The 25,580-nt window shown below is 36.6% G+C and overlaps 1 protein-coding gene across 20 annotated transcripts in view; it reads left to right on the top strand.

Moving 5' to 3' along the window:
• Positions 1-297: 297 nt before the first annotated feature.
• LOC149536781 (transcription factor TGA2.2-like) overlaps positions 298-25,580 on the top strand; it is a 106,924-nt gene continuing 81,641 nt past the window's right edge. For 2 of the 20 annotated variants that reach the window (XM_089804041.1, XM_089804031.1), the window contains exons 1-5: positions 572-840; positions 1,412-1,516; positions 18,119-18,235; positions 18,487-18,677; positions 18,783-18,857. In XM_089804041.1, coding sequence (XP_089660167.1) covers positions 18,510-18,677; positions 18,783-18,857 — 243 coding nt within the window. In that variant the 5' untranslated portion in view covers positions 572-840; positions 1,412-1,516; positions 18,119-18,235; positions 18,487-18,509. Of the gene's footprint in view, positions 841-1,150; positions 1,258-1,411; positions 1,517-18,118; positions 18,236-18,486; positions 18,678-18,782; positions 18,858-25,580 lie in introns of those variants that run through there. The other 18 variants (XM_089804040.1, XM_089804030.1, XM_089804043.1 and 15 more) reach the window with 16 other exon arrangements.

Genomic DNA, 25,580 nt, shown 5'->3' with positions numbered 1-25,580 from the left:
TAAATAAATAATAAATAAAAATCGACATAACTTATTTTCGTTTTACATTTCTACATTACAGAAATAGCTTGTGAAGATAAAACCAATCTAACTAGTTTTCTTACAACTACATAAACAAGTGCTGCTTTGTATGAAGAAAAATCACTTTTTTTTTTTTGATAAATAGATGTGTATACTTGTAGACCCTTGCTCACTCCATGGGACCATGTCCTTCATATTGTGTGAAGAAACGCCCTTATCTCCAAACGAGGAGAATTCAACCAAAGTGAAATGCCAACAAACACGACTAATTCAGTCATGGTAATCAACTGGTCGGAAGTGACCCACTACCCACAAACGTTGACTAGTAAAAGAGCACGAGACAAGAGGATGCTTACCTCTACAATGGCTACGGATGAGCTCATCACAAAATCCACCCGATATCCCGACCAATCATTACTCATTTTAGACATCTCCTGCTAAAACAGCTCCTCCACCACTTAATTAATTTGGCGGGTTTCACCTAAATTCCCCCCGCCAAATTTAGAGCCCATTCATCTCTTTTTTCCTCTTCGCTCGCTTTAATCGATGAGAATGTTGAACAGTCTGTACGAGTCCTCCATCGGAACACACTTTTAACAAAACATACAGTTATTACTGATATTATTATTCTTCTTCTAGTGTGAATTTGCTCCCCGAGGATTTCGAACCCTGGACCTGCTGCTTGCCGACGTGTTAGGGCTTTGTGAATGAAATACAGTGTTTTAGGGTTCATGTGACAGATAAGAGGTGGTGTTGCAATCGGTGGCAGCTGACGGGATTATTTACGTCACTTGCTGCTGAACTCGGCCGTTATGTGAGGTCACTGCCTTAGCTTTTATGTTAATTTTATTTTTTATCGCTTTTCGTTTTTTAAAGCATTTCCAGAGTTATATGTTTTTGTTTTATTATGCCGAAAATTTTAGTATTTCTTTTCAATTTTGCATACGTTTGAAAATAAACGTATAATAATTCATAGAAACATTTCTGTTGAGATGTAATAAACTTCTGGTTTGAACTGTCTATGACACTTTGCTCGACGTTCCGATCACACTGAGTTGGCTTTTTGCTGTATTTTAGGTCTCTGTGTCAAATTTATTGTTGTTAGCTACTGAAGTTCATTTTTTTGCAGCTGAATTTAATGACATTCGTTCTCGCTAAGTGTCAAAAGTAAAATAAAAATTGCGTCTTTGCATTTGTTCTGGACAGTCTACGATGACTTTCAAACTATTGTTTTAGGTTCGAAATTGGAAGCTCTTGTAAAATTCCACTTCATGTTTTTTTTTGATTATGTGTCATACAATTTAAGCCTTTGCAAGTTTAGGGTTTGAGATGGCTTTGGTGCCCTTTTAATGGAGTGCGTTTTGTAAGAACTTAAAATCAATGTTTGTAGGGTAAGAGACAGGTGATCTTTACGTTGAATATCAAGTGGAATTGCTAGCTAGAGGAGGCACAAATCTTCAACCTCCGAACAATGAAACTCAAGACAAAGGCGATGGTTTGCTATTTTTCTTTGCATGATACATACTTAAAAGCTCCACTGTAATAACTGAATGGTAAATATGAATAGTCATGTTCGAAATGCCAGAGTTTTTCGTATGAAATATAAATGAACATTTGAAAATATATTTAGCTCTGCAACTTGAACAGAAGTGGGTAACAAAATATGGTGGGCCTAGTTATAATTTGATAGAAAGTTTGTGGTTATATTGTATTATAGTTCTTTTTCAAATGATTTTTTTTGAATCATTGTTCTTTTAAATTTTCCAAATCATTATTTTAAATGGAGTCATGAGACCGGAAATCATAACATTAACTGTATTAGGTATAAACCATGTATATTCGCAAACCATGAGACATTGTAATTTTCCCAAGTTGGTTAGTTACATTGGATGCGTGCTTGAGAGTTGAGACAATTTTGTTGAGAGTGCCTAGTTGGGTTGCTTGGCATGAATGACTTTATTTTGAACAAACTTTCGATATTATGTGTGTTATTATGTCTTGTTTTGCTCTGTCTGTTAAGCTTGGGGTGGATTCACAGAACTTATTCACATTAAACAAACTTCTATTACAATTTGTGATTGTGGTATCCAAGTTAGCTCAGTCTGTCATCTAACTTTGTCTATATGTTCTTCTTTTGCTATGGTTTCCCTGTTGATGGTTGTTTTCACTTAGTGTGGGTAATGGTGTGATGATGGAGTGAAATCATTCACTCATTAGATTCTTTTGTAGCACAGAATTGTGTAATTGAAAAATGTAGTTTGCAAGTATTGGACAAGGTTGAAGCATATATTCTTTGTCTAGAAAAGTGTCAACTATTATTCCAGTTCCACTCAAATGTTACCATTTTAAAGTAAAATGTTCCAGAAAGTAGTGGATATTATCTTATGACTCTAATTATTTTGTCATGATGAGTGTTTTGTTAAGGAGTAGCCAAAGCATATCAAATCTTTCTCTTGAGCTTTTTTTCTTTTCAGACTTTGGTCTTTTCTTCATGACCAAAGTACCTCATTTTACGGCCACATTTGTTTTTCGGGAGGTCTGAAATGCAAAATTTGATGGTGTTTATCTTGATGAAATACTTTGGTTGATGCTATAGTCTGAAACTCTATCTAAATTTCTTATTTATCAAGGAGAATCCATTTTTAGAACTAGAAAACTTTTTTAATGTAACCAACTGCTGAGAATCTGCCTTGCATCTTTTCCAAGGAATAAATCCTCGATGATTTTATTTGAATATAACTAGTTTCCATGGATTTGCCCTTATTGTCATCTGTATATTTCTGATCATCAGAATTATTGTTGCTTCTTTTGACCTTATGTCTATGTAATTGTTCACATTCTATTCAGTATGCTTCACATGTTGAGAGTTGTTTTTCTAGATGTGACATGCCACTTAAAGCAATGCAGACTCCTTCGATTCATTATTATTTGACTGACACACGGAGGTCTGAGAAGCGAATCTAACACTGCATAGCAGCCTTACACGGATACTTGGGGTGTACCATTTCTATTGGAATTTAATTTTATAAGTACCTTGACTTTTGTCATCTTGTTTCCTGGCTTTGTCGGGCATTATTTCCACCACCTCCCTTTGCCAGTTGCTCATTTCTATTTAGAATGCTTAGTCACTATATTTCATAGTTTTCTTCCATATGCACAGACCATCTAAATAGCTCACACTGATCTCATTGGTTAAGAATATTTGTTTATCATTTTCTTTTTATGCTAACTGGTTAAGAAAATTAAGCCCAGACTACTCTCTCCAAACACATTTTGTCTTTTTGTTGATCATGTATCCGGCGAGTTGTGTATTTTTATTTTTCAGGTTACAAAAATCAATTCTTATCTGCATGGAAGATACTTCTTTATCTGTCTAATGTGCAATTAAGCCACAAGAGGTGGACACATTTGCTCTCTACTTGGATTTTGGATTTTGCCTTGGCCATCTGGTCTGCTCATTCTTTTTTTATTTATGTCTACCACTTAAAGGTCCTTTCATATATAAAGGAGTAATCTTGTTCAAATCTTCCTTTATATAAAGGGCTAGCAAGCTGCATAATCTGAATATCACCTTTTGCAGTGTGCTGGGTACATGGTGACACATTCCACCATGCCTATAAAATCTGGGACAACCCTTGAGCTGCACACAGACAATGACAAACATAGAGGAGAAGGCTTTACAATAAGTAAAAGTGGGGGAAGAAGGACAACTACTGACTGTTGTTGGGAAATTAGAAGACAGATTCAACGATAGAATTTCCGTCTGGGTTTATTTAACTATCCTTTTAGAAAACATGGAAAAAAAATCTATTTTAAAATCACAGTGATGCTTCCAATTTATACAAACATTTTTTTCCAAATCCCAGTGCAGTCACTGGGCAGGGAACAGTTATGAAATCCACAAACATGAATTCCAAGATCTATATTTATTGTTAATATTTTTTCGCTCACCAGCTTTTTTCTGCTTGTTTGTTTTGGCATACATGCTTGAATAAATACTAGGAGACTAAAAAATGATAACAATAACGGACCAAGTCCAACTGATGAGATCAACATGATTGAATAGGTACAATGTATAGGAAAAATCAGGTCTCTGTTGCATGTTTGAAAGGGAATCTCTTAGCAACCTGTTATGTTATGCTCTATGACAGATCAGACGGCCAAGTTTTTTGAGACTGGGATGAAGTAATGGAAACAAATAGTCATAAATAACCCTGTCCTTATGAAGTACATTCTTGAAACAGAACCAACTGCTAAATGAGACATAGTCGAATGGGCTGTTGTAGTCAATGTATAATATGTATCATTATGTTTTGATAATATTGGTTATTTAAGTATTTGTTAAATTTTTGTTGGCTTCAGGTAGTTAAAACTAAAAGTATTGGTTGGTTGACTGTTATGTTCCATCGGTTTTTTTAATAGATTTTGTATCATTAAAAAGGTCAGCATGATCTAGTTGGGTTGACTCTGATCCTTTGCTGACTATCTTTGGTCTTTTTTTGTAATAATTTCATGTCTGGATAAAGATATATTTTACTCGATGGATATAGAATGTGTCCTCACATAGTTAAAAAAAAATAGAGGAAGATGGGAATTCAGACAAGAATAGTGACAATGAAATGGACACAAGCGCTTTAGAGGGACATGCTCCAAATGATGAAATTATTGAAGGTGGGGAACAAACCAACAAACAATCTAATAAACTATGATCCCATATTAGACAAATGGTGAAATTGTCTCACCACGGTACAGACTTAACAAATTCACCCCATCACTTATCAACAATTCCCTTCATCAGTGACTAGGGAAGCATTGGGAATTAAGACAAGGAACACCATACCGAGATGTAGTATTAATAAAGTCTTATAGACTATTATGTACCTGTCTAAGGAGACACACAACAGTGCGAAGGACAGCAATACAGTGATTTATGACTCAGCAGCTGTTGATAGGTGGCAGCAATGATATGCATTATTTGGTTAATAAGACAGACAAGAATCAATATAAATAATTATTAATTAATTAATATTCAAGGAGGTGCGATTGTCTTAGATATAATTCATTCATTAGAAAAGAACATACAATCATTAGAAAACCAATCGATTCCTTGTAAATAAACGTGAACTGTTGAAAAGACATCACTCTCAGCCAAAGGGAAGAAGAAACATATATATGGCAGGTAGAATCAATGGAAGGAGGCACTGAATGATTTTGGATATCGTGCAACCTAAGGGAAACATCAGAGAGAACATAGAGACATCGCTGTGTACTGTAAATCATCAGCGACTAAAGACGAAGCATATAATAATTCATAACAGTATGCTGCGACCTCTGGTATGAGTGTGTATTAATATGTATACATAGCAGTATCTTATGACTGTCACCACCAAATTTATGCATTCAATTCTGTGACTGTTTATGTTACAACATACATTCTAAATTAGCATATTTCTGAAATGAAATACAATATTGTCTACGTTCAGATGTTTTGTTAAATAATTGTCTATGAACAGGCCTAATATATGATAAATGGAATAAATGATTTAGGAAGCATATTTAATTGCTGCAACAACCCATGGTATGGGAAATGAGTCAGTTACAGAGAGGGAAAATGCTGATGAGGTCGTCTTCTAAGCATGCCACCTCATGGTGGACAAAAAAGTCCCAAGGGGCCAAAGGGCACAAGGGGACTGCCTTTGGGCTTAGGAGGACGGACTCTCTGGGCACCCTGCTGCATACTTCTCTTGACCTTTACCATGTTGAACAAATGCTTTGGGAGGTTGACCCATTGGAGACAAAGTAACAGTGACAAGGATGAGGAAAATGGTGGTAGGGCAGCACACTAATGCCTCCTCATTTGTATGGTAAGGATCACATGAGGCCAAGGGGGATGGTACATTCGCTCTTGGGCCTAAGGTCGGGGGTCCTTTGTGCATCTCATCAAATCACCATACCTTATTCTCTACATGACTGTGACATCATAAATCTGATTTAAGAATCCTATTTATCTGATATATATCTATTTCTAATGCATGCATGTCTACTTATAAATTATGATTATAGTGTTTCCTAACTTGTTTGTAGGAATCCTCGTCAAGATACAAAGGTATGCCTGAACATTGATTATTTTTGCAATCTAGGAAAAAATTGAATACTGGTAACTATTGGACATTACATCTTACTAAGTGCAACAATAAAGGGCACAACACACAAAATTGACTGTCCTTGAAAAATGTTTTGTGAGATTCCTTTCAATAAAAAAAAGTGCCCACATAATTTGAAGACTAGAAGTACACAAGTACTCTTTGTACAGGGAGAGCAGTCCAAAACCATAGAATGCATCCACCGATAGGTATTGAAATAAAAAAGGAGGGTGCAATAAACTATAGTATGATTGAAAGGGACATTAGATCATAGAATGTTGAGAGTGTAATGAATAGGGGCACTTTGCCAAAGACTACCAGAACAAGTGGGACAAATTGCGATTGTTGTGCAAATGGTGTGGACCTGGAAACCATGAAGACATTAGATGCTTGAAGCTAGAGCCTAGCATCAACCTAGTTTATGTGGATATGCAAATGAAGTACTAGCCATTATTCCTGCCCAAGCAAAGAAGGCAATTTACCTGGGCCCATGTACAGAAAATGAAAGGCTTGGTGAAGCAAGGGTTGAAGCGGAGAATACTATGGCCCATGTACAGAAAATGAAAGGCTTGGTGAAGCAAGGGTTGAAGCGGAGAATACCATGGCCAATGAACAATGCCAGTCAAATGCAAATGCAAGTATGGTAACACATCAATTATTGTTCAGTAAATATTACAAAGCAAGTACTTCAAATTACCGTTGCAAGTACTTTATTACGAAGCATTCTTGAACTAAGAATTGTATTATATTGGGGTAGAATGAGATGGTGCATGCTATGAACCAATTGGGATCTGGTGAGAAGGAAGATTCATGAACTGGACTCATTTGAATTGCCAAGTATTCTGATGCCAACTTTGTGGACACTGTACCAGAGGCTCCTGTACTTGTACACCAATGACAAAGGAAAATGGCAGACTCTACCCACCAGTCCATTATCACTATTGGATAAAATGATGAAAAGTAAATCTTCACAATCTACCTACTGGTACATGAAGTATCTCAGTGTGCGTTCATGGCTCATACCAATTTTCAGTACAACAAACACAATAAATCAGTCTTTTAAATGACTGAGATAGGTGAGGACAAACCATGATTTATGGCTACACATACTTCATGTCATTCAGTTCCATGGTCTCCTCACACATGCATTCCTTTGAACAAACACAATAAATCAGTCTTTTGGATGACTGAGGTAGGTGAGGACAAACTATGATTTATGGCTACAAATACTCAATGTCATTCAGTTCCATGGTCTCCTCACACATGCATTACTTTGCCTTGCTCACAGCAAGGGCAATCAAGACTCCTTACAGAAAAATCTATAACAAGCAATATTCCTGAAACCTCAAGATGCATATTTTATGGTCTTATATAATTCTCAGATTACTAGTCTTGAAAATGTTGACATGACTCTTATGCTGCTCAGGAGAAGTCCAAGGTTAAGGGCACTCACTATGAAAAGGTTCTTTCTCTTCTTAAATGTCAATGGACAACATCTAACATACCAAGTACCATCAAGGTCAATAAGAGGAGATCCAAAGGTTAGGGAAATACGCTGGTGTGTTTTGATCCTGAGGCCAATGTCATGTGGAACACTGTTGGTATTGGTTAGAAACAAGGGTCTATTTAAGTAGAGAATCATGAAGGTCCTCGTTCAGTGATGCCAACTAGAAGTCTTAGATGACTCTATGTCACCTTGTGGTTGACCTTGTTGGTTCCCAAAACAACAGATTGGAATCCTACGAGCCTTGCCAACTCAATGCTGGGATTCCAACGGGTTGAAGGCCAACTTGATAGGACTGATCGATTCAATCCAAGTCCTCTGCACTTCTGGCTCTGCAGGGCCAAGGTGGGTGCACCTAATCTGGAACCACGCTCTTAGATTCTGAAGATCGTAAAGCAGATGATCTGATCACAAGTACAACAAAAGTTTTCCAGGAGGTAAGAGATTAAGAAAACTTTTAATTTGTACTTCTTAAGTAAATAGTCGAAATATGCTGAAATTATATTAGCTTCAAAATTTCATTGATAACTTCAGAATATAAATGCTTCAAACTTGTAAATTTCTGAATTGGAAACAATAATAAACAAATGTAATAATGTTTTAAAATAAGAATAATTGTGAATTATTGTAATGAATGAATATACTAATTCTTCAAAGGAAAAATATGAAATAATTGCTAGTGAGCAGATTATGAATCACAAGTAACATAAAGACCAGTGCCAAAATTTAAAAGGGCAAATAGAGTCGATATTATAAATTTATTACGTACAACTTTATAAGGTTCTATGCACATAAACTATAAACAATTTAGTAATCAAGATGTGACAGATCAAATATATATATGCAGTTTTAAACTAGTCCAGATTGCGCTTTAACTCCTAAGTTATGGAGACAAACTAGACACAAATATGGGAACAATTCAATATTTCACTATATCGACGATGATCGAATTTAAAATGCTATAAATGACCCTGTCCACTTATCTGACTTTTAAATTGTTCACAGAATTTAAAAATATTTATAAAGGACAAAACTTAATAATATTCTCCAACACTAATGCTTCATGCAAATAAATAAAATAAATACGCTTACTGGTTATGCCAGAAACAAAAAAATGCAATGAAGACACTCATTGCTGATGATCGATCCATTGCAATTCGTTCCGAAAATTGCATATAATTTTTTTCTCAGTGATTCACCATCCACAAACTTGTTCAAAATTCAATCTTTCCCAATGAGAGTATAACATATTTGAAAGGCTTGAGTATGCAAATAGTTTCCTTTTAAAAGAATGTATCAATTGTGTCCTTCGCTCAATTTACATCTGATACTTATAGATGACAAAAAGGTATAAAGCTTTTCTCAAAAACAAAGTGCCTCTTAGTAACTATTAACTAATCGGGTGTATGAGCTTGGTTATTTGCTATGAACATAACTCACAAACCGCTCACTATACATTTAGTACATTAGCCAATTAATTCAGGCACTTATGCGCAACTCATATCCGTAAATCTTCTCATCAAACATATGAACAAAAGGTCGGTAAAAGCTCAAGACAAATTGCGCCAGGGATATTCGTTTTTCATCTTCTTCTTCAAAAAAAATCATATTATACCCGCAGTCTCCACACTCGAGGCCCGCATGTAATCCTTCAACCTGCAACAAATACAAAATGTCATTAAATATATAAAATATTAATCAAAGTTCCTTAACAATTGGTAACAATTGATACAAAACTCCTTGCTTCAGCGGCTCTGTTCTTTCCATTGCCATGGAGAAATACGATATCAGCTACTTGATTATGTGGTCTTCGTCCATGAAGGTCATTACATTAAAGAACGGAACAATGATGCTGTCAGATTTCCTTTCGAATTTGCCTCAGGCTAATACCATCGATGTGAGCCTTCAAACATCGGCTGTCTTGTTGATTGTATGTGTATGCGATAACTCTGTGTATGTTTGTCTGCTCAATGTTGCTTCCCGTACTGACTCAGCTTGGACTGATATTTCCTCTTTGCCTGATGTATTACTGTTCTATTCATGCTTTTAAAGCTTGTTAACATTAGCAAACCAATGTGTTCATTGTGTTTAATTGCTTCCACTATGGCATACTTATTCGGCTCAGTAACTCAAAAGTTTCAGAATAGAGTGTGCCCATCATCTGATTTATGAAATGGCTCTTGAGACGAAACCGCAGTGTGCAATATATTGTGATCTTGTGTCCTTTTAATACCTCTGAACCATGGGTGCGCCAATCACACACCATGCCATTGTCTTTCTTTACCAAAAATTCAGGTGCCATATAATCAGTTGTGCTGATGGTCAAATAAGCCAGTATTTGCCAATTTGATCTTTTCCAGTGTTGCATCTATTTTCTTTTATATTTTATCGGGCCTTTACAAAAATTATCACTGACTTATTAATAGAACCTCACTCCTTCATAATTGCTTATATTGCAAGTTTGTCTTCATTTGTGTGATTGCTTTTTGATAATATGTGCCTCCATACTATGTAACTCCATTTTCCTTAATATCACTGGTACTGATGTGATCCTCCTCCAGAGCCAAATTCTAATTCTTAACATTTGATTGTGATCTAAGAAGGATGCTCATAAATACGATTTCTAGATGTATTAGCGTTCAACTTAAGTTCTCTGTACAAATATGCTGGGCAGTGTGTCACTTCTGGGCAAGCATATTCATTCATGCTAAATTCACAGGACCCCTTAACCATTTCCGTTTATTCTCAGACATCATTTCTTGTCTGAACTTGAAAATTCAGGCTGTGTTTTCTGAATCTTTTTGGCTTTGAAGGTATTCACGCACCATATATGATGGTCTTCAGAAATACGTACTTCCAGACTGCTTAAGAAAAGACTCCAGAAAATGCAAACTACGCCTACATAGCAACCTGCTGTGATCCTCAAAACAGAGCCAGGGCATCTGTCATTTTCAACCGTAACAAAAAAATAAATTCAGGTGCTTGTGTTTGGCTGGTTGTATCAGACATGCTTTCAGTCCTCCTATTTGAATGGCCAATAGCATCTCCAGGCTGTTATCAACTATCTATGAATTTATCATTTTTCTATATGGATACTGCTATCTTTGAATCATGGCAGTGTCTTACTCTTTATTTCTTAATGTATTCTAGCATCTGATGGCTTTTGATTCAATATCTTCAAATTCCATTCCTTCCGCTGGAAGAAATGCCAAGATCTGTGTTAAAAATATATATCACAAATGGAAGCCCCGCTTTTATAAATAAAGGCTCCATCAGACCCTTCTGGTTCAAACCATTTGGCAGCTAACTCTTCAGATTCCCTCTGCATTTCAACATGCTGCAGCAACAAGTTCATATACTAGAATTATTGTGCCATAGGGTCCCCTACTTTGCCAATCCCAGAAAAAAACTGCCTCTCAATCTTACATATGCCCTCTCACACCAAGCAGCTGTTTGATGTCTCAATTTTCCTATACCGCCTATTATTAGGACAAGGAGGTCTTGTAGAATTCTTAAGGGTGGGCCCCTACTCAATGGGTTTTACTCCTGCTACATCTTCACTTGGGCTGTTTAATCCTTCCTCTACTGAGGGAAGTTTCCTGCCACAGCCAATACCTGACCATTGCTTCTCTGAATCTGCTATGTAGCACCTGTACAGAAATTCAGCATGGTCCATAGGTTCCTTTGCTGCAATATTATATCCTGCAGTTAACTGATCATAATGGTCCCATTGTGGGTAGTGGTAGGCTCCTGGAGGTTAAAAAACAATATCAGTAACTCAGAATCTCTGTTCTCTAGGAGGTGGTCTTTATGGAACCCATCAAGTGCAGTTTTAGAGGAATTATTGCAGAGATAAATCAGCTGCACGCTCTCCTTACTTAAATTGAAGACTTTCTGAGGGGAAGAACAATGTGGACCTAGTAGCACATACCAAGATCAGGTGTAATGCCCCACCCAGAGATCCTTGGAATCAAGGATAAACAGAGACGGACATATTTTTTTAAAGATAAAGCATAGGGATGGGCAACAACAAACATAAAATCACAAAGATCGCAACGGAAGACTAAAACTAACCACCAAAGATCCCCAAGTGGTCATCACTAACAACACGTTCATTTCCATCTACATGAGTTAAATATACAAGGTTCATTCCATTAATACACTAATGAGGTTATGATGTTCATTTTAAAATGATTAAACCATACAAGTTCATCTACCATGACTAGAGCATAAACAAATTTGTGAATAGCCATCCTTCAAATTTGCGGAGTCTGAAATCCTGTCAACTCTAAGAATCTGGAATTTTTATCCCAACTCCTAGAGAGCTGGGACCTATTTCGAATGAATCGGCATATATATAAACCATATCATTAGTTACCGGATTCATGCCCTAAAGGTTGGATCTGGATTTGGATCTGTGCTAGGATCTGTCCAGTTTTTTTTTTTTTTTTTGCCTTTTTTTTCAATTTTTTAAAAAAGTTTTTAATTTTTAATTTTTAATTTTTTTCCAATTATTTTCTTATTATCGTAATGGCTTTGATCTATAGATTCATACCAGAATCACAAATTCATATTATGAAATGATTTAGTTTTAGAATGATTTATATTTCTCTCATTTTTTAGTATATATAATGCATATATCTATATATATTTATATAGATACACACACACACGAATCCTCCATGAATCATAATTGGGGGAAAAAAATCACGAATCTACAGATCCGATTCACGTGCCTGAATCAGATTCGTTTCACGAATTGGTAACTAAGAATATATCTTAAGTATAAGTGGCATACTCTTCTTCTTTCCTTCTTCTTGAAGAAGGAAAGACGTGTATGCCACTTATACTTTATACACGACCCAAGTTCCCAAAGAAGTAGTATGATACTTCCCATAACTGTAGTACGATACTTTACACTACTGCAGTATGATACTTTACACTACTGCAGTACGATACTTTAGTAGTCGTACGACATACAATAGGTCTATAGTACGATACTTAAACAGTATCGTATGAGATTCCATATAATTATAGTATGATACTTCACCAGTATTGTACAAGATGTTGTCCCAGTGTTGTACAAGAACAACAAGGTTTAAAGGCTAAACTAGGAAGCAAATAGGGTTAGAACCTCCACATCCGGGAGTACTGTAACCACCAAACTCGAGGAACAAACACTCGAGAGCATCAAAAGCATAGACAAGATCTAGAGAACTCACATAAACAAAATGCTACTCTAAATCATGATAAATAACATTGCAATGAAGTAAATCAACATCCTCACAAGATACATGTACATAAGCAACATCTCAAGAAGGAAAGTGCAAGCATAATGCAACCAAATCCAATCAACCGTGCTTGTTTTCTCCCTACCATAATGGCATCATGAGATCTCACGGATCCTAGCCATACCCCCGAGCATGAATCTCAAGTTGCCAACAAGATCGTTGGAGTTGTCTCATGATATCTTTCTTACCAATAACCATCAATTAACATCATAAGAACAAGTACATACGACATGCTAATCTACCAATAGCATCACTAATCCAAACAGTGGTAAGAGGCATGAACTAAGTTATAAGCTACGTCATCATGATAAAGGAATGCATCAAGTAACATACTAAACATCGTCTAAACATGATATCAAATGCATCAAAAGTAAAACATAAACCAGACGGGAACATACTCCAAATACACCGAAGTACCAAGTGAACATCCAACATTGGCCTCAAACTGGAAGTAAATTGTCTCTGTACATCAATCCCTAGCAGTGGTATAGGTAGCTACGCCTCCCAACCACGTAGTACCTGCAGACCCACACTCGTCATGCTCATGGAGATAGTGACCCAATCACAATCACAAAGGACAATCATCCATGGCTAACACACACAAAAATCAAGTATGATACCAACATCTATATGATCATGAAGACAATGCAGTACATTAGGTCACTGGTTAGACCCACTAAGGATAGCTATGTAGGGACTCAAGTGTATTGTAAGTCACGTGGCATCAAAAAGTGCAAGCTAAACTAGTGTGGTAAATCAACTCCCTCGGGAGGCCACATACCTAGTGCAGTAACATCAACTCCAATAGGAGGCTATGCACCCTGTGTAGTAAATCAACTCCGTCGAGAGGCCATGAACTATGACTTCATATAGTATGGTAAATCAACTCCCTCAGGAGGCCACATACAATACAAGTATTCTCTTATCTTATCATTAAGTTTTATTCCCACTAATTAATTTTGGTTATCACTTGTTAGAACCTCTTCAAATTACCTTGCCGGTCACTTTTGGGCCGGGGTACACGAAAGAAGCCACTCCATCGCTTACCCTACATACCCATGGTCATCATATGATGAGTGTTTGTAGGCAATGCAAGTTCCCAACCCAACCTTCAAATGAACAATCCCTCAACTAGCCTAAAATCCAGGAGTTTGGGTCTTGCAAGATCCCATCATACGCACACGCATGTGCTCGTGTGTGGGCACAACCATCTTCATGAATGTAATCACATAATACCAATGCAAGGGTTGGATTTGAGAAATGCAACAAAAGAAACAATCTCACTCAAACGGCCTAAATTTGAGAGTAGGGATTCGACATGAATCCCAATAAGACAATAAATCACCAAGCATCAGGAACTCACTCAACCGGCCTAAATTCGGGAGCATGGAGCATGGATTCTACATGAATCCCAATGTCCATGAAGTAGAAGTGCAACAAGAAAGGAAGCATGGAATACAATCCATTTTCATGATCCAAGAAGACACTGCCCAAACCCCAACCAAATATGGGTGGCACACAAAACGAGTCACGAATAAAAGGCCCAAAATTCAAACTTCTCAAAGAACAACGAAATTGAAACCCCAACTCTATAATAGGGTAAAAAGACCAAGGGTCCAATAAAATTCACTAAACAGGCTCAAACTTACAATCCGCCAAATCTGCTAAAAGACACAAGTCCACAAAATCCAATATGGAAACACGAGTTTGGATCGGGAAATAAAATAGTTCAAAATGTCTAATAACCATTCCAATTCCAAGATCCTAATCGTTGAGGCAAAGACTATAAGATCCAACCTCTAATTAGGCCAAACAAAGAAATGGGCAAAAACCAGATGGCATGCAAAACGAGAGGATGCTAAAAACCCCCAAAATTCAAACATCAAATAAATCGACGAAATAAAAACCATTGGTGTAAATCTGCCCAACATCACACTTTTCAAATAAAATCTTGGACCTAGACACTCCACGGAAGTTCAATAGCATAACAATAGTGAAAACTTACAAACCCTTATGCAGAAAACTTAAAACACTCACCCCCGTCCAACCGGGTGGTGGAATTGCATGAAAATGGAGGGGAACACTAGTTATTCACTCCTTAACATTTAACAATTGAAAGAATTGATTAAAACGGGCTAAAATTAATTAAACCAGAAAGCCCTACCTTACGCATTTGGTAAAAACCAAAAACAGGGAGAATTAAACGAATGCTGCACCAAATTAGTTGAAACCTTTGGCAAAGTGGAGCAATCCTGATATAAATCCAACGAAACCAATCTCACGAAGATCCGCCAAGCCAAACTCGTGCAACGAACAAATCTTCGTTTCAGCCCAAAGAGGCTTTGAGCATTTTGCTCTTCAAAACATGAAATTTTGAGTGAGAAGTGAACAATAATTTTCCTTTTTGCCAATATAAGCACTTTTCCAAAGTGACTTATAAATTAGATTATCAAAATAACTTAATAACCAATTGCCCCTTTCCCAAATAAAATCAGGCAATTCCAATTACATTGGAATTTAACTACGACAGATTTACCAATTACCGGAGGGTTAAAATAACATAATAAGGATACATCACCCATATAGGGACGATATTGGCTTAACATGAAAGGTCCGATCACCAACTCCATGTGCCACTGGTGGAGATATAAGTCTTGCACAGTAAACAACCCGATCAATTGTAGATGCACAATATATCATAGCCGAAGCAACAAGTGTGTATAATTACATAAAGCATCTAACTAATTCTATTTAAATAATCATTAAACATGCTATTCTGCATAATTTACTGAAGAGACAAGATAATTATCCGTAGCACAATAAACCAATGAATCTGACAGAAGGCATAAACAACCTACTGAAACCATAAGATAAATCCAATCACACCAAGGGTGTAGACCACTCATGGGTCCTAACAAGATCACCCAAAAACAAGATCATCAAGGTTGCATCCATTAGGATGACATATATAAATCAAATGGGAGAGGCACTGCATCAGGGACATGTTGGCCCATGCTCACAGCATTTCTTGGCAGCTGAAACTGTGCTGCACCACTTCCCACTCTATCTATGTATATTTGCCAATGAAGTATGGCAACAAAAGCTCCTCCTACTCTCTCGTGGTTATCTCTGCATGCATGGTATACCTAGGTAGCCAATTCTGTAAATCTGACAGTCTTTCAGAGGAATAAACTAGTTATTGTTAATGTTTAGCATCAGAAGAAACAAAACATGAATCTTTTGTGTAACCACTGTTTGCTATGCATCACAGAGATATAAGCATCTGTATTATGTTACTGCTATCTGCTATGCATCACAGAGATATAAGCATCAGAATTATGCTACCAATGTCTGCTATGCATCACAGAGATATAAGTATACGTACATATATCCATATTAATGTATGCATACATATACGTATGCTTACACCTCTGTCATGCAACAGGATTATTGACAGTAAAGAAAGCATATTGTTGACCAACTTATATTGGTTGGGCTTCATGTTATCAGCGACTTTAATGTCTTGCTTGTATCGGGTTTCATGCCCTGTGCTTTGCCTTTATCATGTGTTGATTACTATTGAGCCCTTGATGTATTATCGGGCGGTGGATTATAAACTTGTTTTGGGCAGTTATTAGTAACTAACATGCCTCGGAAGAGGCATGTCCCCACGTGGCTCTTGGGCCACGTAGGGACATGACTCTTCAGAGTCATGTCCTTCACTGCCTATATATACATACTTGCTCACTGCCGCAGGGAAAAGCATCAATCCAAGGCATCCAAGTACCTGCAGAGAAATATCAGTATTATTTAATATTATTGTTATCACCTTCTCCTCTGTTGTTTCACAGCGATCCAGTACATTAATCATTGCTGAAGGAGGAAGACTGTCAAAGATTTTGCTGCAAGTCACAGTTAGAGATAAATACTTATATTCTGCATAATTTAATTCAGAACTTATCTACAAGCATTATTTTCTAATTGTTTATCTATCAGAGATCCACTATACTTAACAGTTATGTCTTTCTCTTAAGTGATCATTGTTGTTTTCGTGTCTGCATATGCTGTTTTCTTATTTCTTAGTTCCATTCTCTTTTGAGCAATTATTTTGAAAGCCCAAGTGGTGTTTCACAAATCTGTCTGCCGTTCAGTTTACTGTTAACCTCTTTGCTTCTTCTGCAGTTATTTTCAGGTGCCTGCTTTTTATTTTGTAGACCCCTTTTGCTGTGTTGTTTTTCAATTCTGATATATATTGGTATCTCTGATTAAAAAAAAGTGAAAACCAAAGTAGAAAGAAAAAAAGATACAATTCAGAATGAAAAGGATTTGAAAATCAACAGAAGGTTAGGGTTTATTTTGATTTAGGGGATTCTAAATATGAAGTAAAGGTTCAAGGAGGGTTTCCAACATATGGGATAATTGTGTAAGGACAAGCTGATGATGGCTTGCTGGTCCATCAGATAAGGAATTGAGACAACCTTAAACAGGTTTTACTGGTGAGAATGGAATGGATATCCAACTATTGTTTTTTCTCCCTAACAGTCCAGTTGTGAGAAAGATGAATGGTTGAAGTGAACTTATGAGGTAAAAGAGATGGGGCATAATTGGCACACCACTGATACCAATCAGTTGCGGGTAGTTTGAATATTAAAGTGCTTGGGGTTGTGGCACAGGCTAATTGGATAAGTTGTTTTACAGTTGATTGGTCAAATTCACCATTGCAACTAGGTCCTAATTATATCAGGAAATTGTGTAATCATGGATCTCTAGTATATACCCCCTGCCAGGGTCCTGATGGTACACATTACATTTAGCCAATCTGATTTGTCCAGTATTCTCTTAATTTCTCATGGTCTCAAACATCCGTTTCAATCCCTATCCTCAAAGCAGTTTTTATGCTATCACATGAGAATGTTTCAATTTCTGGACTGTAATTCTATTGTTTAAATATAAAGGTAATGTTCATTTGTAATATTTTATTCTACATATTGTAATTCTAACATGATCATTGCATGTACATCTTTGGAAGATGGTAGTTTCATTAGATTAAGTCTAAATGTTCCATCCTGTAGCACTTGTGTGGAACTAATCTATGTATTCTACAAGCAAGTGCAAGATATTAATGATGATAGATTCTTCCCTTCTTTCTTTATCTGCAGGGCCACCTATTAAGACTTAACCAACAGACAGCTTCAATCGACAACTCTATCCAAGAGCCATTGCCATAACAAGGAATGCCATGAATTGAGTGTATGCATGTGCGTACCTCGAGAAGTGTAAGCCTTTTTAATTGCCAGTTGAGAATGTGTTCTTTCCTCTCTTTCTTGCTTTGTTTTTGAAGTCAATGAAACTATGTAACATGTCAAACTCAATAAAAGTATGCACTGATGACAAAACCAAGGAAGAGAAAGATGGATTGATTATTATCTTCCTTCTAAGACTTGGTTTATTGGTTCACTCTTTTTTTTGGTTTGCTTTGTTCTTGCTTTAATAGAGCTTCCTTGGGCTTCAACTGTAATGATGTCAGGTTAGCTACCATTTGAAACAAGCATGGATTCTCAGTCAGCACAATATCCTGCTTCGAGGAGGACAGGAGGTAGTTTTGATTCACCATCAACCCGCCAACTTGATATGTGGGGTGATTCCTTTCGAGCGGAAAATAGTCCGCGAACGGGAACATCTACAAGCATGGAGGCAGATGTAAAAATTGATAGCAAGGTAAGCAATCAGTTTTATTCTAGTGAACACCTATTTTACTCTGATAAATATATGGAATTTTGGTACCCTAATTATTGGTTAATACCCTTAATAATCTTTTTTCAGTCTGAAGATGCACAAAGAGGTACAGTTGTGGTATCAAGGAGTTCTGACCAAGAAGCAAATAAACCAAATGACAAGGTATGGGTTTTCCAATATAATATGCATAACTTTATGGAGTTGCACCACCTCTTTATAGTATAGAATCAGTGAATCTCTTATCTTCAGACATTGTTTTGTATTTCTGATCATTCACTTAATTTGCGGCTTTATTATTTTCCTTGTTTGAGTACGGCTCTCCGTTGCCTTCTGTGATTTCTGAGTTTCTCCTAGTTTCTAAATTATGATACATAAATATGGCAGGGAGATTATTTTCTTAATAAAATACAATTTGATATTGGGTAAAGACAAGTATTCTCTTGCCTGGTAACAAATGATACTTCCTGAAATAACTACTAAGGTACTTAGTTTTTCTGTTTGAATTTAGATGTTTTCTTTTGAAGTATTTATTTTTTATTAAATATTACAGTTAGTATTTTACATGATAAAGCAAGATGGAGGGCAAGTGTCAGTCCACAGCCCAACCAAGCTCAACAGACAGTTTAAAAAAACTGCACTGTGCAAAAAAAAAGCTTCAATCAGAGTCCAAGCAGCCAGATCAGAGTTGGGTACTTTTTGTGATTACCAGGTTAGGATGTCTCTGCTGGTGGTATTATTCAGAACAGCATTTCACAGATTTCTGGCTGCACAGGTCATTTTTGAAATGACCAGCAGGACATGAGGGGTGAAAGAGTCTGTATGAAAGATATTACCATAAACGACAAAACAAACTAAACCAAACAAAAAAATTAACAGAGGTCTAACCAATCTATACCTGGGCTTAGGTAACCCCCAATGTGTGCCAGCTGGTGGATCTCTTTTGGTAGGGTTTCCCTAGTTGTCTAATTGCACTAGACTCATAGAGAGGTAGAATCCATTACTTTCTCAGTAAGGAGTGTGGATATTTGCAAAATGGGCTCATCGAAGAAATGCAAACAAGTAAGGTGGCAGCTACCATTTAATAGATGGATTGTTGACCCTGGCTCGCCCTTTAGCAAGGCTAGAGTGGCTTCCACTAGGCTTTTGACCTTACATTGATCCTCTTCAGCCAAATCTTGGATAATGTGAAGTCCATTGCCCCAACAAGCAATAAGAGTCTGAATATGTTTCGACTCCAAAGTCACATTCTCCACTTGACATTCCCATGATTAACATCATGACAGATTAGCAGTGTTCCACCACTTTTTAGGGAGGGGCCTAACTTTAGGGACAATGGTGGGGGCAGGGGGTGGGGGCAGGGGAGGGGTGGTGTGGATATACACATAGTACTTGAAATGCTAGTTATGAAAAGATGTACAAGAATTGTATTTTAAATGAGACTTTGGCAAATTATTAAAATAGCAAAATTGCAAGTACTAAATAAAATTTCAATTTGACAAATGAAATTGTCGAATTGGAGATTCCTATTACATCAAAAAATCATAAAGACGATTATGATAAGTAGCACGATATCAAAAGAAGTACAAAATGCCAGAATAGTGATGGGAGGCCTTTAATCATCCCCCAAGGAAAAATCCTTATCATTGGAACTACTAGGCTCCTCATGTTACGATTCCCCAAACTAACACTAACCATCTCTGCATCTAAAGTCACAACATCTTGATCCTCATTAGTTTGTGATGGCTCCTTTGGTTCTACATCCCATCATGTTGTTGTACTCTCCCTGTAGACATGTGTCTTGTAGTCAATGAGATGCAAAACACTATGTACAACCACAAGCTTCTCTGCTCTCCTAGAGGTAAGTCTATTCCTCTTAAAAGAGTGGATCAAGCTATAAGTAGACCAATTCTTATTTGTAGTTGAAGAACTAGAAACTCGATAGAGAAGACGAATGGCTAATGTGGTAGTCTTTGAGTTTTGACCATGACAATTCGACCACAAAATCAGGTCCTCTTGTGCCACAATTCTTATATCCATCTTTGCCTCATCAGATAAACCCTAAAAGTGGCAATTTGTGAATTGTCCAACAGTAGTAGTATCATACATCTTATTAATGCACCTGAAGAACCTTGCCTTCAACTCATCATCTCGAATTAGTGTATTTCTACCAGGTCTAGGCATGTACTGCCTTGGATTCAATGGATAAAAAACCATATATAAGGGAGGGGTCATCTTGTTCCATCTATGCCAAATGATTAGCTGAATATGTGTATTGTAGAATGCTAAAGTGGGTCCTCTCGCATAGAAACTCTCATTTGCTCAAGCATAGAATCCATGCACTCGTACATTTCTCCAAGGGCAGGTGCATCCCCATTCTCACATCTTACGAGTTGGAAAAGTGGAGCAATGATAGAGACACTGTATTGCTTCACTCCAAAATATATCACTCTTCATTATATCCTTAACCCTCTTCCCTTGGTCTTTCTTGGCCTTGGCCTTGGCTCATTGATTCCGCTCTATAGTCATAGTCATGATTTATAGTGCCTTTTGCAATTCAATCATTTTCTCCAAGAGAATGAAATAGGGTGTATATTTGGTCTCAAGTGGTTTGAAGAATTCCTTCATTTATTTTTTGAAGAGTGCATCAAGTGTGGTGGCTACAGATGAATATGTGCACATCTCTCGTATCGCTGACTGCTTCTTTAATCTTGTTAATCTATCCCATGTCCCTGATTGCATTGTTTATTGCATGCAGACATGGAGTCCGCCAAATAGGTCTGTAGGTTGCCTCAATAAGCTTCCTTGTAGCTCTGCACATATGGGCTGCAATTGTCACTACTTGGACTGCATTTTTTGGTCCAACCTCGTTAATAGCCTTCCCTATGTCCTCAAACTGAAAATTGACATCTTTGTGATGCCCCGAACAATCAACTGCCTCGAGAAGTAGGGATTCTCTGCATAGTAACCATGATGCTGATGAGTGGATGATGCCTAATGTCCATCTACCCATCCATAGCTATGCTTCATATGAACTCCACCCAACACGCCTTCATCTTCTCCATCAAAACATTAATTTTGGAATAGTTCTTATCCAAGATTGTGGTCCCCAATTTGTGCTCACCTAGTCGCACATAAGATGGTCTTACCCTTGCCACCATCGATACCATCTCCTTATACTAAGGAGATTGAGCTATATGAAATGAGATTCCATTGGCAAAGAACTTGCCAATGTCAAGGTCTTGACATTGATATTGCACTTTGATGCAATGTACAAGTACAAACATGTGGCTAGCTTTGACATTGCTGAACAATTTGAAGCTGCATACTACAAGACAAAGTAGTAGGCATTGCAACTTTAGTGTTGTCAAAAACACCCCAAAGCTTGTTGATCTCAATACTGTAATGGGCATTTGCAGCATGTTTCAAAAATCTAAATGGATTCACACCTTTTCCTTAAATAAAGAGGAAGTGTGCATTAACTCTAGTAATGTTGCTAAAGCATTCCATGCTGCATATGTTGCATCTCCATATTCTTGTGCAAGCACTCATCTCCGATGTGCTTGGTATTCTTGTTGCAAACTGTTTGAGAGGAAACTTAGGATCATAAGGACCCTTAGCAAACATTGCCAAAATATCGAGGGACAATAAATAGTAACTAGTGCACTTGCCATGGAACTAGTTTGGCCTTCTCAATCAGCCCTATGGTCACCCCTCTCAACCTCATACTTAGGTTCATATTTTGATTCACTTTTACCATGAGAATGAATTTTTATCTCCTCCTCACTCATATCACGACTATGAGAGCTCATTGTGACACCACATTTCACAAAATAAATTCAATAAGCACCTAGTTTCAGCCTACATTAAAAAACTAACTCTAGCTTTTATGTTAACAAATTAAAAATTCAAAAATGAAATTTAAATTTAATGAATCTTGAGGGCAAAGTGAAGAATGATTCCAATGTTATGTAGCATTGGAATGATTCTTCATATTACACTAAAGATTCAATATCGAGTTTGATTTAGAAAATGAAACAAGAAAAAACAACAAAAAAATTGAAATTTAGAAAATGATACAAACAAAAACCCTACTTTGTGCTTGTAAAATCTCTTCATGAAGGTCTAGAATCTTCCCCATCTTCTTCTTGCTCCTTGCCCCTCTTCTTTCATTTGCACTTTTGACTCCTTCAATTGCTATTTCCTCTCCTTTTCACTCTTCTCTATCAGTGGTAGCAAAATTTGAAAAACAGAGTTTTGAGTGAAAATCACTTCTCTATCTGTGATAGCAAAATTTGAGAAATGAAGTTTTGAGTGAAAATCACTCTTCTCAATCGGTGGTAGTGAAAATTGAGAAATGAAATTTTGAGTAAAAATGAGGCCTGGTGGGGGATAGATGGGGCCCACCATAAATTAGGATTCGTATCTAATTTTAAAACAAAAAAAATGCTTTTTGCAGGCTCGGAATGTGAGATGTGCAGACGACCTTGAGAGGTTGAGGATGTCCGGGGTCCACGAGCTGTCCTAGAGATGCTGAGTTGTCTCTCCGTCTTTGTACATCCCAATAGTAGTGTTGGGGTAGTGGGGGTAGCACCATCCCTGTCCTTATGTCTTGGGGATGTCCTTCTGTCTGGAACACAAGTCCAGGGGCAGAAACAAATCCTTGTGTTTCATTGCACATTAGTAATTTTCTGTTGAATATAGATCTTGAATTTGAATTTTAGTTTATATTTGTATTTTATTTTATTTCCAATTTGCATACAGAATCTCTATCTTGAGAAGTTGTCAAGAGGGCTTAAAATATAAGGGCCAACACTAAGTTGTTAGTTTTCAAGGATTGCTCCAAGCGTAATGGTACTTAGTGTTAAGAGTATGTGTTTTCCAAATGGCGGCGACCTCTTATATTTATAAAGAGCATAAGCTATGAAGGGATATGTCTATTCATTAATTAGATTATTAACATAATAACAATTATATATATATATATATATATATATATATATATATATATATATATATATATATATATATATATATATATATATATATATATATATATATATATCATTATTGTACTAATTTCTCTCATAATTATAAACTCATATTTTTATATAATGAACACACACATATATATAAATTATATCTCATATATAATTATATATATTCATAGGTTTATCCGACCGAATCTACCAAACATCAACACTCCCTCATAGCTAGGGAGGATAAACACAAAACAAATATTACACCATTGGTAGTATTAGTAAGGACACATACAAGGAAATCCTTGATCAGAAGATTTCCACCATTTTGATATCACAATTGACATTATGAGTATTGGCCTTTAGAGTATCAACATATGATATTTACCAAATACTCTGAATAATGGCCTGCAGAATATCAACACATGATATTCACCATTTTGATATCACATTTGATATCATGATTATCTGGCCTCTAGAATATCAACGTATGATATTCACCATATACTCTTTGAGTAATGGCCTCCAGAATGTCGAGATGCAAGATATTAACCTAGTACTGTGAGTAATGGCCTCCTGAACATCAAGTCGCATGATATTCACCAAGTACTTTGTTTAATGGCCTCTAGAACATCAATTTGCATAACATTCACTATGTACTCAAAATGTTTATAAGGTACGTGCACACACATTCTCATAATGTATACCATATAAACATCCACCATGCGAAGTATAATCTATCATGATATGCATAAACATCCTAAGATACCCATCATAATAGAAAATTAAATTGTTGTAAGATTGTCACCTTTCAATAACTTCGGAAAATACAAGTGATAATCATTCGGAAGTCGGCACCTCCTCATGATCTACACAGGGGGTAGGCCCATCAAAATGTGGTCACTCATATGGATATTCAGACTCCCTCTGAATAGCAATGTAACCTCCGGTTTCCTGGGTCTAACTTAACATCTATCATACTCAAAGAATTTCGTTATTACTTCGTTTCGTAGGAAGACAGTTATATCATTCATGTTGATGTGAATAAGATTTACCATTAGAATCAGTTAGGCAAAATTTCTTAACTATAAATTTTAAATACCATCAAATGAAATTACTACAGAAATTGAAAACCACATACCTCGGAAAACTGAGATCGAAATCAAACTAGGGATGCTTCACTAAAATCATTAGGGCATTGATTACCATTGGAGTCTTTTAGGGCTTCTGTTACTGTTGTATCACATAGGGCTTCCGATACCACTGATTCAAATAGGGCTTCCAATACCATTGATTCAAATAGGGCTTCCAATACCATGGATTCAATTAGGGCTTCCGATGCCATTGATTCAAATAGGGCTTCTGATACCACTGATTCAATTAGGGCTTTTGATACCGTTGGATTCAATTAGGGCTTCCGATACTGATTCAAATAGGGCTTCCAATACCACTGATTCAAATAGGGCTTCCAATACCATGGATTCAATTAGGGCTTCCGATGCCATTGATTCAAATAGGGCTTCGGATACCACTGATTCAATTAGGGCTTTCGATACCGTTGGATTCAATTAGGGCTTCCGATATTGCTGTATCATTTAGAGTTCCAACTTTCACTCAATCAATTAGGGCTTCAGATTCCTTTCCTTCCAATTACTTAACTATGACAATATCTCAAGATTAGAAATATACTTATATTCGATATTTCATATAAATGAAAAGCAATCCATGAATCTATCTCTTATATCTAGGTGTAAAATAAGTTATAACAGTAACAATGAAATAACTCAATTTGATCTTACCTCATAAATAAAAGTGATATTACCTGTTTCTGTGAAACAATTGATTGCATAGCTTATCTCTGTCTAACTCATGACCGACATTTAGGAAAGAGGTGAAACATTGTCAGGGG

Source organism: Cupressus sempervirens, chromosome 10 (genome assembly GCF_028749045.1).
Source record: "Cupressus sempervirens isolate cs-2001-9-10 chromosome 10, ASM2874904v1, whole genome shotgun sequence".
Classification (NCBI taxonomy): domain Eukaryota; kingdom Viridiplantae; phylum Streptophyta; class Pinopsida; order Cupressales; family Cupressaceae; genus Cupressus; species Cupressus sempervirens.
Note: the sequence above shows the minus strand (reverse complement) of the source record. Positions and strands in the feature narration are given on the sequence as shown.